The sequence below is a fragment of the Balaenoptera ricei genome, chromosome 1 (assembly GCF_028023285.1).
Source record: "Balaenoptera ricei isolate mBalRic1 chromosome 1, mBalRic1.hap2, whole genome shotgun sequence".
NCBI lineage: Eukaryota > Metazoa > Chordata > Mammalia > Artiodactyla > Balaenopteridae > Balaenoptera > Balaenoptera ricei.
Window position 1 is genome coordinate 82,073,346 of NC_082639.1, and position 16,111 is coordinate 82,089,456.

Below are 16,111 nucleotides of genomic sequence, written 5' to 3' on the forward strand. Positions count from 1 at the left end.
AACTGAAGACAAAATAAGCTGTTAAGTGATAGTTTACTCAGTTTTAGCATAATTTTAATGTCAAAACAATACTGACATTAAAAAAACCATATGAGGCAGATAAACAATATTCCTTTAGAAATATTAAAGAATTTAGTACAAATTTGCTTACAAATTTTACTTTTTGGTTAATACAGGTAACATGCTTCTTAAATCTCTTCTTTTCACTTTGTCTATAAAAATAAAATTGTCCTCAATATTCTTAAATTCTTTGTTTTCCAAATAAGGCCATTATTATATAGTAAGTTACTGAATCAATGGTTTAAAATCAGTGACACAAATCATATGTAGGTGATGTAACAAATTTATTGTTAGGTAAAGAATCAGTAAGTACAGTAACCAGCCATACGTAAGAGGTAGAATTCTTAATCACAGTTTTATAGAAAAGATGCAGTAGTTTATATCTGTACTGTTTTATTAGCTATAGTACTTTAAGTTTGCTTCTTATTATGAGTGTATCAGAAGGGGAAAAGGGAGGGCTCTTCATAGGCAAAAATCTTATTGGCCCTTGTCTTGCATGTGTTATAGGGGCTACTCCTGGACACTTAGGAGCATTTTCTTGACCAATTAAGGTAATCATACCTTATCTCATTTTTAAAAAGCTTCAGAGTTGGGAAATCTAAACTTCTTTTCTGAAGAATAGAGGGAAATATATAAGAAGGAGGGAAATACCTCTCTTTTTGTACCACTCTTGAGTGTAAATTATAGATGAAAGCATTCTCTCTGGATATCATTATTGCTTATTAAGAATTCCAGCAGTACTAACCAACAGAGGTTGTTCTATACTCAAGTTTATAAGTTGATTGTTTCTAACTTGTATATGTCATAAACAATATTACAAATGGGTATAACCTAAAAATTCTATTTAATTCATTAAATTATTAGTATTTGAGTAAGACAGGATGGCAGAGACTATAGGGTTATTCACATATTGAGTGTTTAAACTTCTGTGGGTTTCCAATCCTTATTTGAATGTCAATAAATAAAGTGATCAGAAAGGTCACTTTATGAAAGTTGTAATAAAAACTGTAATAAATATTTATACCCAGTAGGGCTTATGTTTTGTAAAATGTACCTGAATACTTAATAAGTGATAATTCAAAACAGAATAAAACAATTATAAAAAAATAAAACCCACAGTTTCTTCCAGTTAACTGGAAATTAATCTCATAATTTATATTAGGATTGAGTCATTATGATGAGCCAATCAGATTCCAAATACTTTATTTATAGTTTAAGTGAACTTTATTTTGATAGGATATTCTCTAAATTCTTTTATATTGAGTTTATTCTTTTCTTACTGATTTTGAGAACACAAAAGTGATATTTACTTACATTAGGTCCAGATCCTTTTAGCAATATTTCCTTCACAACTGCTGGTATTAATGTATTATCCAAGTCAGTAAACACGTTAAAACTAATATAACACTGTTGATAATATAAAAATAAAATGATTTTCCCTCACATTTAATTTTAAAATCTGTATTTTAGTTAAGGATTAGACAGAATGTATCCTTACAGAGACTGAGAGCAATCTTTATTCTTCAAAGAGAAAATCTGTCCTAATTTTAATAAGTATGACTTAGCATTTTTAAGAATTATTCAAAATGTCAGCTATTGGGAATGTAAGCTAGGTCTATAAAACTATTTGCTAATATTTTAAAATGAAATATATTTGATTATAAAAATCCCACATATCTCTTTTTCACAGCTATGCTTCTATTTACATTTAGGAGATACATATGTAAAAAGAGAAAAGAGTCTTTGTCTTCTAAAGATATCCATGATTAGGTAATTCTCAGATGATTTATAACTTAATATATTGAAAAACTTCTACAGTTAATTTGTAATTGCCACATTTACAAAGAAACTTCTGGGTAACAGTCTTTTAAAAACATAGTTCAGTGTTACATTTAGGCCCAAAGTTCATTTATTTAAATCACCTATGACATTTGCAAAATTTTTTCAAACGTAGGAAACTGCCGTTATTAATATGGCTTCATTCATTTATACCTGCAAAATACTTGTTATACACTTAAGTACAACTGGAACAATAGGATTACTTGCACGGATGAAAGTGAAGACTTTCCTTTCACATTAAAATTAATATTTATTTCACACTTATGGTAATGCCTGAAAACGTTTTGCAAACAACTATTAATGGTCTTGACTGTAACAGTTTATTGCATTTTTCTGTCCCTTTTTTTGAATGTTAAGTACTCTACTTTGGAGTTTTAAGTTCTACTTTTCCTCTTATCTTCAAATAGACTCTTCAGCATATATACTTGAATGGCTGACACTACCACCATTACCACTAAATTAACCATAGACCAGAAATTTACTCTATCAAAGTTGCTTTCTTGTATGTTTCGGTCACGAGCTTCAAATGCTCTAAGCAGAGTTTGGATATGACCACTTTTGCTTAGTCTGGACTTGATACTGTTGATGGACTCCTGGAGATAAAAAAAATAATTTTATTGTAAAAGAATGCTCAGTAATTTTAAGTTAATTTAAAAATATGCTTCACAGTACTCTTACTAGTTTAATATCCAAACACAATTTTAATTAAGGGGTGGGTACTACTTAGATTACCTAAAGATCTTTATTATATAAAGTTTATGTAATAGTTCTCATGATGTATTTAAATTATTGTTTATAATTAGTTATTTTAAAAATGAACAAAGCTACTGTGAATTGAAAATAAATAATGTGAAAATACATTTGAGTGCTATAGTGCCAGTAATTGTATATACATTATCTTCTTAGCCCTAACAACCATAAAAAATATAATCTGTTTTTAATACAAAAATGTTCCAAGATCACATTCATAAAACAAGCTTATCAAGATGCATTCTAAGTTGCACATCTTCTGAAAAAACTATTTTTATAGTAGGGTCCTGGTGAGAAGTGATTTAAAAACTATAGGTTTACATGAATATAAGGTAAAGTTGAGATTTGAAATTTGAAAAGTATTGATGGCAAAAATAAGAAAATACTAGAAACAGATTTTCCTGGATAGTAGCCTTGCTTAAAATCCTCATTTAAATGCAAAAAACATACACAAAATTGCAGACTGCTCTGCTAAACCTACAAAACTACAAAATATAATATTTATCATATGGGCACGTTTGTAAAGCAATGGTATATTTTCCAGAAAAATGTGGGCTTCAGATCCCCAAATAAAAAGACCATCCATAGTTCTTTTCAATATCATGACGATGATAGTCAAGTATAAAATTATTTATTCAAGTTTGCTGTTGTGATAAAAATTTTGGGGGGGGAGTAAATGAAAAACCTCCTGAAAGACATTTTATTTTTTTTCAAAAAAGACCAAGTATTTTAAGCTATATTTAAATCTGAACTTTCTGGTCATTTTGTTTAATTGTGAATGAAGTCAATCTCTTGAGAATGCAGTGAATTACTAACAAAATTTACAACTACTTCTATTTTGCTCTTGTTGGCAATATAAATTTAAAATGGGAGAATATATTAATATGATTGAGATTTAAAAAATGAGTGGGAAGAAGACTGGACTAGTCGTGAAACTATGGATACATCATTTCCATTTTAAGCCAGTTCCTTACGTATAAAATGGAATGAAAGGGGAAAGGGAGTTTGGAGCTGGACTAATGATAACTAAGTCTTCTTCTAGTTCTAAAATTCAACTAAGTTTAGTATACATATGAAATGATGAGATCAAAAATTTTCATGGTAAAAATTCATGCCAATTAAGCTTAATCCTTTGTTTGTATTCACAGTAACACCAATGGAGAAGGTAAGAAAACTAACATTTATTGTGTGCCAGACTCTGTTTAAAGCATTTATATACATGCCATATCACATTTCATCCTCACAACAACTCTAGAGGTATTATTCCCAAGGATAATAGGAAACCAAGGCTCGGAGAGCTCAGTCACTAAGGAATTACATATATGATATGATCATTTAATTTTCTGACTTCTTAAGCTAACTGATCTACAGTATGTCTCTTCTTTTATAATTTGATAGTTGCTTTCCTAAGAAACCTCAAAGTGATCAAAATATCATATTATAAAAAAAAAGTTCAGGTTATAAGAGTATTAGAGGTTATATAGTTTCAAACTTGGAATAATCACATTATTTCTCCTGCAGAAAGTTCTATAACACAGGTATATACGCTATTTATAAATATCACTGAGAATTCTCTCATTTTATTACATCTAGCTGTGGCCGAAGGGTAATGATCTTTCTCCCCGTCACTGGCAGTACTATTATTAGCAAGTAGATTCTTATACATGCACATTTCATTATGCATGTTTATGATAAATAGCGCATAAAGCAATTCAAGCCAAGAAGCCATAATCTAAAAGCTTTTACTCCTAAGTGTAGTGCTAGTTTCTGATAACTGCCAGGTTTGGCTAAGTAATGTTAACAGTGTTCCCAAAATTAAGTAATATCAAATTTCATGTTATAAAAACTATGGTGTGGGAAAAAAATGCCTGTACATCTTAAGTGTTTACAAATTACTCAGTTTTATTATATGTGCAAGTTTGCTGTAGATCATTATTACAGTCTTCTGTTTGTGAACATTCTAAGGGAGTTCTGCAGTTAAGAGTCTGTGTTCAAATTCTAGTTCTCTCTCTCTGGTTCTGTGACAGAGACATTACCAAATATCCCTAATCCATAATTTTCCTCATTGGAAAGATGGAGATAATAATCCTCATAGAATTAAGTAAGGATTAGGTGAGATAATGCAGATAAAATGCCTAGCTCAGTGCCTATCACATAGTAAGGTCTCTAGATGTTAGTAATTTTTATTATTTTATTAAACCATACTGACCAGAATGTCTTCCAGTTTCATATCCAGCATATCTGTGCCAGTAATGTATTTCTTCCAGTCCTCTTGTTCTTGCTCCTGTTCTCCCATATTATCCAGGATTAATTCAAAGAAAATCACCTTCTCAGAAATGGTGCTGAATGTATTATCAAAGCAGAACATGTAGTCACCGCCTTCAGTCTCTATCCTATATTAAAAAGAGGACATGTCTTCAGTTATCTGTACTTCCATCTGGGATCAAAGGACAAACTACTGTAAAAGAGAAGGAATAACATGGTTTATAATAATTGGACAGGTTACTGATGGAAAGACTTGCTTAGTATTGAAAGACAATTTAAAATTTCTTGGGAAACCAGCAATCTGGAAATATATATTCAAGTACTTGCAACTTAGATGTGCTTGGCATATACTCAGTAAATTGGGCAAATGAGCTTGACCTAACTTTTGGAAGAAAACAGGATTAAAAACCTAGATACATGATACTTCACAATGAACCTTAATATTTATACATTATTAAAAGTAATTTATAATGAGTTCAATTCACATGGAAATATCACTACAAACCTCCCCTTTGAGATTAATCTGTAAAGTGAGTTTTGCTTTGTTTTCAAAAGCAGTGATGGATTGTCCTAAATGCTTTCTTCTAGGCACCTTTGGATTAAGTACATCTTTTGTAATAGTTTACAAAAATTAGGAATGAGTTCAGTGTCCAAGAACCAGAGCTTTACTCGCAGTGGCATTACCTTTACTGAATAAATGCCACTCATAACAACTTATGATCTTGTCTTCACATTCAAGATAATTGCCCTGGGCAGAGTTAACTTAGCAAAATAGCTTTCTAATAATATTTTTGTGGAGAGAAACTTAAACAAAATATTGCACAGGCTAATGACATTTACTACTGCTGGCCACAAAAAAGTTCAACCTGTGTTTTAGTTTTCGTTGTAACTATTCACGAAGGTTGGTCTAAATGATTTTGAACTTTCCTTATCTCCAATATGCTAGATCGCTTAAATTTTGGGGCAGCTTATATTATTTCCTACAACCTTCTGAACAACATGTGAGTCTCATCTTTTAAGCCAATCTCCATCCTTTTTTTCCCCTTATTTCTGACTTAACTGTTTTGTTTAAGCATAAGAGATAACTACTCAGCAATGTGATTTGATTTTAGCATATATACGATAAATAAAAATAGCCAATACTTGTATACCTCTTCATAATTTACATACTGCTTTGACACATTTTATCTCTTTTAATCCTTATCATCATATTTGAAAGTAGGCATAATCAACCTTTTCAAGGCGAGTAAAATAAGGTTCACATAGATTAAGATACTTGCCCATGATCACATAGCCTGTTACAGGCATACATGAAGCTTGGATATCTGACTCTCAAGTTAATTGATCTTTCTACAGTACTGCTCAGAGCCTGTCTGTATTCTCTGCAGTCTCCTCAATCATGACAAACCTTTGTCTTTTGAGGATTCATTTAACTTTTGAAAGGAGCCTGAAGCAAACACTGGTATGGATACAGGGGGAACAATATTAAAAGCAACAAAACAAAATAAAATGTTGTGACCATTATGCAATATGACCTAGACGTGGGGCATTTCCTGAGGAAGAATTTCCAGTGTATTCTGATGAATGGCATCACTGATACAGTAAGCGTATAACCACCAAATGTGACTATTCACTTAGACTATGCCTTCTCAATGAGAGGATACTGCCCCCTAGGGGTGAAAACTGGTTCAAGATGGGCAAAAAAAAAAAAAAAAAGCTATGATAGTATCGTGGCCCTCCAAAACTCAATCCTATGACAAAATCTTATTTCTTAGTATTTAATTTTCTCTCATGGGGTTGTCTTGGGCATATCACAAGCAGCATGAGCTCATGGAAGACACACACAATGTGTCCAGGAACACTGCTACAAAATGCTAGCAAATAGATAGCTGTGATTGGAGGACATTTGATTGGTTGATTGCTTGATCTAGAAGTCATATGGCAAGAGGTGGCCTACACATGCCTAATGATGCCACTGGCTCCCTTGTGGGTGTGTGTTTGATCTTCAGTCTTTGAGGTGCCTTGCATTATTTTCTATAGCCTTGTGTGATCTTCATCTTTTAAGCCAATCTTGTTTTTCTTCCCCCTATTTGTGACTTACTGTTTTTGTTTAAGCATAAGCGATAACTACTCAGCGATGTGATTGGGTTTTAGCGTATATACTATAAATAAAAAGTCAACACTTGTATATTCCTTCATAATTTACACACTGCTTTCATACATTTTATCTCTTTTAATCTTTGCATTTTGGGCGAAGATTTGGATAAAACTAGTTTATATTTTATTATTTAATTTTACAAAGGTTATTCAACCCATCATCAATTATGGCAAACACTGGGGGAAAAAGTCAATAATATTGAATGACTATTGAGTAGCTAAAGTTATTTTCCCACATCAAGCAAAAAGTTAAAAGTTAAGGTCACTAAAAGTACTTTTTAAGAAGTTAATGTAATTTTTTTAATCATTCTACTTTTCTTGAAAAATATTTGGAATGATTTTAAAAATTTTAATTACATTGCTATTATGTATATAAATTGCTAATTTGCATGTGTAATGGACACAATATATGATAAATTATATTAAAAGTTATTCAGAAAATATAAAGTTAAATTTAATGTTAATAACTTTTTAATCTAACTTTTAATTTTGTTTAGTCTTAATTTTATTTAACCCAACTTTATTTAGTCATTCTTAACCCTGAACTGGATAAAAAGGGTAAGCTTTGTACCTATTCTTTTTATATATAAAGCACAGATATACATAGTTAAAAAAAAAGGGGCATGTAGTATATCTTCGGTATTAAAATTTCATGGGGGATGATGAGGAAAAAAATGCCTAAAAAGGTTGTATGGGGACAGGGGTAAAAATGAAAAAAATTTGAGAAGCACTGACTCAGATGTATGAGCTTCAACATGTGTATACAAAAAAAAGATGTTTACTACTTTATAGTCAGTCATTCCTATATTAATTTCTTTCTAAATTTGTGTTGACTACCTTTAGTAGAAAGGAATATTATTACTACAAATGATATAAAATATTATCCAAATAAAAGCATATAGAGTAAATTTTCCTTTCAAGTAGAAAAAGAATTAGCATAAGTAGTCCAAAATTTATAAGTTATGGTGTGAGTTAGGGTAATATTAATTCAGTGGTCTCGAAAAATGCTTTTATATATGACAGTACTGGACAAATAAGTATTAAGCAGTTTAAGGCTCTGTCTGGAGATATTTTTACTAACCCTGACTTCTGGAAGGACAGCATTTGTTTTAAAGATTTAATTTAAGAAAAAAACTGTTCCGGTGGTATAACTGAGATTTTAGTTGCCTTTAAAAAGTTAATATAGCTAAAGATAAATTTTTGTTTAAATCTAATTTTTAGAAAGTAGATTTGTAAATCTGGTGTAGTGATTAAGAGTGAATTGGACTGACTGGTCTTAAATCCTGGCTTTGCTGTTCATTAGCTGTGTAACCTTCAGCAACTTACTTAACTGCTCTATACCTCAATTTCTTCATTGGTAAGATGATAATAATATCATGTACCTCATAGGACTGTGGGGAAGAATAAAAAAAAATTAATACATGTAAAGTGCATATTAGAACCATGACCTGGCACATCAAAAGAACTCGATAAATGTGAACTCTTATAAACTCATTCTTTTCTCCCAATGGTTTAATGAGAGGTAATTCTATGCAAGAAAGCAATAAGATACCTTTTCCCCCTAACAGTTAATTTTAATTTATCTCTAAATGAAAGCAGAAAATTGGAGAGAAATTAAAATTGACAGAAATTCTATACATTTTCTATATTCTGAAATTTAAAGGTGAACTACATTTTTAGTTCTTGTTCATACACCTATCAAAGAGAAAGCATAGTTAATTCTCGTATATCAATCTTAACTGACTTTTTAAATTACCGCTTCTGATTTTATTTATCAATAGTTATGCAGATTTTTTTTAGAGCTCTGTATAGGTAAAACGCCATTTTCAAAAGCACTTAAAAAATTATGGTTGAAACATTTTCCCCACCTCGTTCACTCATACATGTATTCAGTATTTACTGAGTATCAACTACATGGCAGGTACTTTGGTTAACAAAGGCCAATGATTATAAATAGCTAGTACTTACATAGTGCTATGTGCCAGAGATGTTCTAAGCATCGTATGGTAGAAAGCAAGAATTTGGGTTCATCCTGCCTCCTCTTAATAAATGTGTATCCCTGCAGACTTACTTAATTTCCCTGAGCCTCCTTGTCTGTAAAATGGGAATTGGGGAATCAAAGAATCTATCTCTCACAGTGGGTTGGAATGATTAATTTAGAAGCATATAAAATGCAAAGTCTAGTTTATGGCAAATATTAGACACTATATTTGATCTTATTCCTATATACTCACAGTTTAAACACGATAACAATACTGAGTAAACAGTGCTGCAGTAAAATAATAGAATGAAATAAGGAAACACCAGTGAGATATGAAAAAAGAGAAATGAGATATAAGAGATACAATATATGGGCTTTTATCAAACTCTAAACTCAGAGTTATAAAAATTATTTTATTTCTATATGGTTTCCTATGGTCAGATCTTTTACTTTCAGATCTTCTAATTATCTAAAAAGAATGAGGTTCGAGTAAAATTTACACACACACACACAAAGATGTATTACTGTACTGCTGTTTTAAGAAAACAATGGGCAAAAATGATATAGCCAGTAGTTCAAGAAACTTTAAGATATATACCTGGAACAGTAACTTATAGTTAAAATAGAATAAGCCTGTGCTAGCCAGAAAGGCAGGTTTAAAATGCCACAATAGATTGAATGCAGTACCTATGGTATACTCATCTCATTAACCAAAGCAAAAAAAAAAACAAAACAAAAACTTAGTCAAGATCAAAAGAAAATGCCTAAACAAAAAGATAAGATTGGGCTTCCCTGGTGGCGCAGTGGTTGAGAGTCTGCCTGCCAATGCAGGGGACACGGGATCAAGCCCTGGTCTGGGAAGATCCCACATGCCGCGGAGCAACTGGGCCCGTGAGCCACAATTACTGAGCCTGTGCGTCTGGAGCCTGTGCGCTCCGCAACAAGAGAGGCCGTGACAGTGAGAGGCCCGCGCACCGCGATGAAGAGTGGCCCCCGCTTGCCACAACTAGAGAAAGCCCTTGCACAGAAACGAAGACCCAACACAGCCATAAATTTTAAAAAAATTAATTAATTTAAAAAGATAAGATTAATGGATGACAGTTTAAGATAGATCACTAACAAGGACTGTTTAAAATGTTCATATGGAATCATTTAATGCTAACATTTAGTATCAAATGTGCTAATTTTTCTGTGCCCACTGGTATTCAGATCAAGGAACCCGACTAAGATTACTTACGTGTGAACTCCATCTGATTTTCTTTGTTCAAAAACTAAGGTTCTTCCTTTTGGAGAGGCAAGATGGAAATCAATATCTAATCCTGCTCCATCTAAAACCTGTAGGAAGGCATAGAAGAGAAGAGCACATTTTACGAATTCTAAAAATAAAAAGCTATATTAAGTAGATCATATGATGAGAAGATTTCATTTCTAAACCTAGAGGGGTAAGAAAGTCAACAGACTCATGTTAGGGCTAGAAAGGAGCAGAAAGACCATTTGGTTCAATTCCATTCATTTTTGGAACTTGTCCCTTTCTTGCCAATTCCTGTTGCCATCACTTAAATTTAGTCTTATGGGTATTACTGAAATAATCTTCTTAAAACAGATGCTCTGTAGAGTAGAAACACAGAAGGTAGTTCAATTGGTAGACGCTTTTCCTTGGGCAATTTAGGGCTTGCTATGTAACTTTTCTGAGTTTGTTTCCTCCTCAATAAAATAATAACTAGCTACTTCTTAGCCTGGAACTCAAGGCCTCTATGATCTGATTCTAACTGACTTTTTCAAGCAATATCTATTATTTCCCAATATGAACTATATATTCCAAGCAGGCCATTTACTATTGGCCAAAGAATAAGTACAGGAAACAGGAAAGAACCTGTTCCTTTACAATCTCAAAATGTCCCGATGATGATGATGATGATGATGATGATGATGATAATGATGACAGCAGCCAACAATTACAGTTTATGCCACACATTGTTTTAAGTGCTTTATGTGGATTTATTCCTCACAACAACTCTAAAAGGAAGGTTCTATTATTGTTTTCATTTTAGCCAAAAAAAAAAAACAAAACAAACACCCCCCCCCAAAAAAAAAACCCCACAAAAAACTGAGGCACAGAGAAGGTTGCCTAAGGTGATATGGTAAATAAGTGGCATGGTCAAAATTTGAACTCAGCAATCTGCCTTCAAAGGCTACTCTTTTTCTTGTATAACACCATTTTATTTTTCTTGGTGGCTTTAATGGAATGATAGATTACCTATTCTTGTGCTGTACTTACTGATCAACAGAACTGGTTTCAAATGGCTAGCTAAATATACATAGTTCTTTTTCTTCTTTAAATCCCAATGAAATGAAGAAAACATAACGATATAAATAATCTATAACAACACTGGAAATCTAGGAAAGCTGTTAACAGATTTGAAGACTAAGAAATTTCTGGAAGATATTCCACTGAGCAAAGAATACATCTAGCTACCAATTTATATCAATCGCAAAATTCTCAAAACATACTAGAGACACACCAAGTATTTGTTGAAATTGATGCCCTCTTTTTCATGTTATTGGTTCTTCTCAGAGGATCAAATTCTGAAAAAATGTAAACAGACTTAAAAATATGTTTTATCAGATAAATGTAATATACATCCTCAGAGAAATTCAAGAATGTAAAAATCTACAGAAAATGAAGATGCTGATATGAAAAAGTTCTTAGAAAAACCAAAAATGTGATTGCCCAAATAAAGCCTTAGCGAATGTAATGACAGCAGAATGGACATGGATGGAGACTAAAAATCAGAGAACTAAAAGGAGCCAAGGAATTCTCAGAACAAGGTGAAAAAGTATAGATGAAAAGTATGAGGGAAATGGTAAGACCTTTATGAAGGACAGAGCTAAAGATTTCAAATACCCACCTAATAAAGCATTTCAAAAAGAGAGAACCAAGAGAAATGGAGAGGAAGTTATCAAATAAGAGAATAAAAATTCCTGCTCCAAAAGATAAAAATCTTTAGACTGCAAGAGTCTAATAGATGTGAAGCAGGATAAATGAAAAAAGACCCAAAAATCCTAATGACTTTTCCAAAGGATTTAAAAAGAACAACCTAGAAACTTCCAAAGAGTAGTAGTAGAGAACTACAAAATAACAAGAACTGGGATGGCATCAGCATTCTTGCCTATACACTAGATGTAAAAAAACACAAGGGAGCCATGTCTTCAATTTTTCCAAGTAAAACAATTATATTTACTGAAGAGAAAGCAAAAGGTAAAGCCATTTTCAGATATCCAAGGACTCAAAGTGTTCTGAAAGAATTACTCAAGGTTCTCCTCCAAAAACCAAAAACCATATCCATTAAATCAAAAAGTAAGTGATATGACAAAACTAAGCAACGACTTGAGTAAAACAAAAGATATTATTGGTAGTGACTGTGAGGCTTAATGAAATCATTAAAAATGGTATTTAAAAATACAGAAGCTAATTTTAAAATATACAAAATACCTATTTAAAATATAAAATAAAACAATACCATAAATCTAAAACTAAACTTCCCAGTGACTTCAATGGATCATGATGGACGAGTCCCACTTTCACCTTTCTGTCACAGTCTTTCAGTCCCTCAAAGGTATTCTTCAGTCTTCTTCCTCAAAGCCTTGGATTGCCACATGCTGTGCTTTTTATCCATCACTTGCTCCACCCCCTTATCCCTAGTAAGCCTGATTCTTCTACAGATCTGAACTCCACCTCTTCTGGGATGTCTTCTCTCAATTCCTACTGTGAAATCAAGTCCTTCTATTAAACACTCTCATAGCTTATGCACTTAGCTTCATAGCACTTATTAGAGTTCTAATATCACACTTATTTGTGTAATAATTTGATTAATGTCTATCCCCTTAACTAGACTGCATAAGTGCACCGACTATATTTTTACTCACCATTGTATCTGCAGTTATCTAGCATAAAGCTTACGCAAATTAAGCACTCAATAATGATTTAAAAATTTAAATGAATGATCTATTCATAAGATATATATATTGACACTTCAAAATTTCAAGAACTTAATATATTGTGGGGCTGGTCAATTATCCTAAAAGTGTCCTCTTAAACCCAAAAAGTGTGAAATGGTTAAAATTTTTCGATATGTCACAGTAAGCCAAGGGCAATGTCTAGAAAGTCTGTTCCCTGACATTTTAAAAACTAAGACAAAACCCAGTAGCTTGTAGTTATTGGAAAATTAATCACAGAGTTGGAAAATGCAGACAAAAGGGTTGAAGATGATCTCTATCCTTTAAACCCTTCTAACATTGTCTAGGACTACAGACATTTAATGATTTTACTTCTTTCCTCAATCAAAACAAATTGTTTAGGCAGAATGCTTTAGGGGAATAGTCCCTTTGAGTGATGAAAGATGCAAAGTATAAAGCTAAGCCATACCACCTATATAACTCTAGAAGTGTAAATGTAAAAAAACTAACATATATTGAACATTTACTATGTGTCAGGGATGGTACATGAACACTTATTAACTAATTGTTTCAAATCAACTCTTACTTTTATTATCTCTATTTTAAAAGTATGGGGTTAAGTAACTTGTTCAAGATCACACAGGTAGTAAGTGCCAGACTCAGGATTTCAGCCCAGGCATTTTTTTTCTACAGTTGGAGCTCTCAATCATAAGAGGTCAGTAGTTTAAAATAGATTTCTTTCCTAATACCTCAGTAAATACTGATGAATTTTGAACAATAAAAATTGTTTTCTTATCTAGACTATTTCTCTAACCCCGTTTGGTTTCCTTACCTCTAATTTTGCCCTCTTTAAATCCATCTTCCACACTGTAAAACATTTTTGACGGTTACCACACTGCTTAATCTTCAGTGGCCCTTATACAGACAAAGGTCAAAGCTACTCAGCATGGCACACAAGCTAAGATTCATGATCCACGATCCAGCCTCCTGACCTCTCCAACCTCTTCTTCTTCTACTCCCACCCTAGAATTTATAGTCTTAAAGGTCCACCGAAAACTCAGCACTTCTAGCGTCCACTACATATTGCCCACTGCTAGAACACTAACACTATGCATTTTCAGAACTGTCTATTCATTCTCATCCTTTTCCTGAAATGCCCCTTCTTCCTGGCATTCCTGTTTCACCTAAGCATCTTTCCAGATTCCAATTTATTTTCTCCAGGAATTCTTTTCTGATACCCCAGAGAAGAAGCCCTCCTCCAACAGCATTTAACCGTACTTTATTGAAATTAGTTGTTTATGAGCCAGTAACCTTTAAATATTAAGATCCTTGAAAAGGGTTCTTCTGTTGTTTGTCCCTTCCCCCGTGTCCTCGTCTCCACTCCTCCATTACTGGCACATGGTAACTGTTCAGTAAATGAACTTTTGAACTGGACTGGAAATCAAGAAATGCTGAGCTCCTGCCTCAGTGTTGCTCATTAACTGTGTGACTTTAGATACTTTACTCTCTATGCTTACCTTATGCATCTATAAATAATCTAATTCTAAAGTTCCTTCAGAGGAAAATTCTAAATAACTTTATTTTGCTCTATATGTGACAGTACCTGTTATTGAAAAAGATTCTCTACATCAACTATAAAAAATTAACATCTGATTAAAAATTAGGTAACTTGTAAAAAAATTGAGAGATGAACCACACCAAGGCATCTTTTTTTTTTTTTTTTTTTTTTTCAGTGCTACTTAGAAACATCGAAATTTGCTGTATTGGAGCTTACAAGACTTCTTCTAAGAAATTACCCTCTACCAGAATGACCGCATAAATTAAGGGAATTCCCTATAATATTACGCAGATACTAAAAAGAAAACAATGATATGGGAGAAATACTTAGAATGCTGAACGAAAGGTTACAAAGTTTTAATATACAGATAGATCTCATTTGGTTTTTAAATAACGGGTATATAACTGAGAAAGAAATGTACCATTAAACACATCAATAGCCCCTTTCAAAATATTCCAAAGTAGGATTTAGTGATAATCACATGGTCACAGTTCAAAAATCCTTAACTGAAGCAATGGCAGTATAGATTTACAATACCGGAATTGAGTGAGGGCGGTGGGGGTGATTAAGGCCAAGTGTCATCATCTCGTCCAATGATTAAGGAGAACGTGTATTAGGCCTGTATTGTGAAATTCCCAGTATTGAAGCGTGTACTGGCTAGAAAAGACACAGGTGAATTATGAAACAAAGAGAAAAACCACCGACATCACCAGAGCTGGCCTCTTTCCGACCGGAGGAAAGGGGAGGGGTGGGGGTAGTCAATTCCAGGTCCCGCCTAACTTCTCGGTCCCCAACCCTGGGGAGAGCCTCGCCTCGCGTGCCGGCGCGGAGCTGGCCGCTTCCGGGCAGCCCTCGCCTCTTCAGCACCCCGGTCGTCCACAAGAAGTTTCTAAGCCGGTGAGAGGCGACGACGTGCAGCTAGGCTAAAGGAAGGCGGCTGGCTCAACCTCTGCACTTACTTGGTACTCGATCTCCAGCGAGGCCTTCAGGGGCATGGGCTGGTAGAAACACTCCTTCTGGCCGGCCGGAAGAGTGAACGTGAAGTCGCTGTCTAAGGAGGGCGTGAAGCCGACCGCCCCAGGCAGCAGCAGAGAGGCCAAGAGGACCACCGGGAAGGGCAGCCAGATCTTGTCGCCCATCCCTGCCTGGGCGATCTCGGGCTGGAAGAGGCGTGGGAGGCGTGGGTTATAGGCGCCTATGCTCCGCTTTTCCTCCCTGAACTCCTCGTGGTTGGCAGGGAAACCTGGAGCCTGAAGAAACTCCAGGTGAAGGCCGGGGCGGAGGAGCGTTTCTCAGAGGGGAAAACGCCGGCCTACAAAGGGTAGGGACTGAGGGCGGAGCCAGCAGTCCTTTTCCACACCCTCCCGGGTCTTGGCTCCCTCAGGCCCCGCGTGAGCGCGCCCGCTCGACACCCAGACGGCCGCAGCTTCCCATGGCGTCCCTCACACCAATGGGCGTCTTGGCGGTAATTGTGGGAAATGTAGTTCCGGGTGGGCAGGCTCGGACGCGTTCGCAGACCACAATCCCCAACAGGCCCCGCGCGT

General features: G+C 34.3%; 1 protein-coding gene across 2 annotated transcripts; it reads right to left on the minus strand.

The window, feature by feature from the left end:
• Positions 1-327: 327 nt before the first annotated feature.
• TMED5 (transmembrane p24 trafficking protein 5) lies at positions 328-16,003 on the minus strand. Of its 2 annotated transcripts, XM_059926418.1 has the most exons (5): positions 15,527-16,003; positions 10,290-10,387; positions 4,859-5,042; positions 2,884-2,936; positions 2,345-2,494 (listed from the first exon to the last, which is right to left on the minus strand). In XM_059926418.1, the coding sequence occupies exons 1-5, from the start codon at positions 15,704-15,706 to the stop codon at positions 2,431-2,433; spliced, it is 579 nt and encodes a 192-aa protein (XP_059782401.1). In that variant the 5' UTR covers positions 15,707-16,003; the 3' UTR covers positions 2,345-2,430. The 2 variants fall into 2 exon arrangements, with proteins under 2 accessions (XP_059782392.1, XP_059782401.1); XM_059926409.1 differs by lacking the exon at positions 2,884-2,936 and having other exon boundaries at positions 328-2,492.
• Positions 16,004-16,111: the final 108 nt, after the last annotated feature.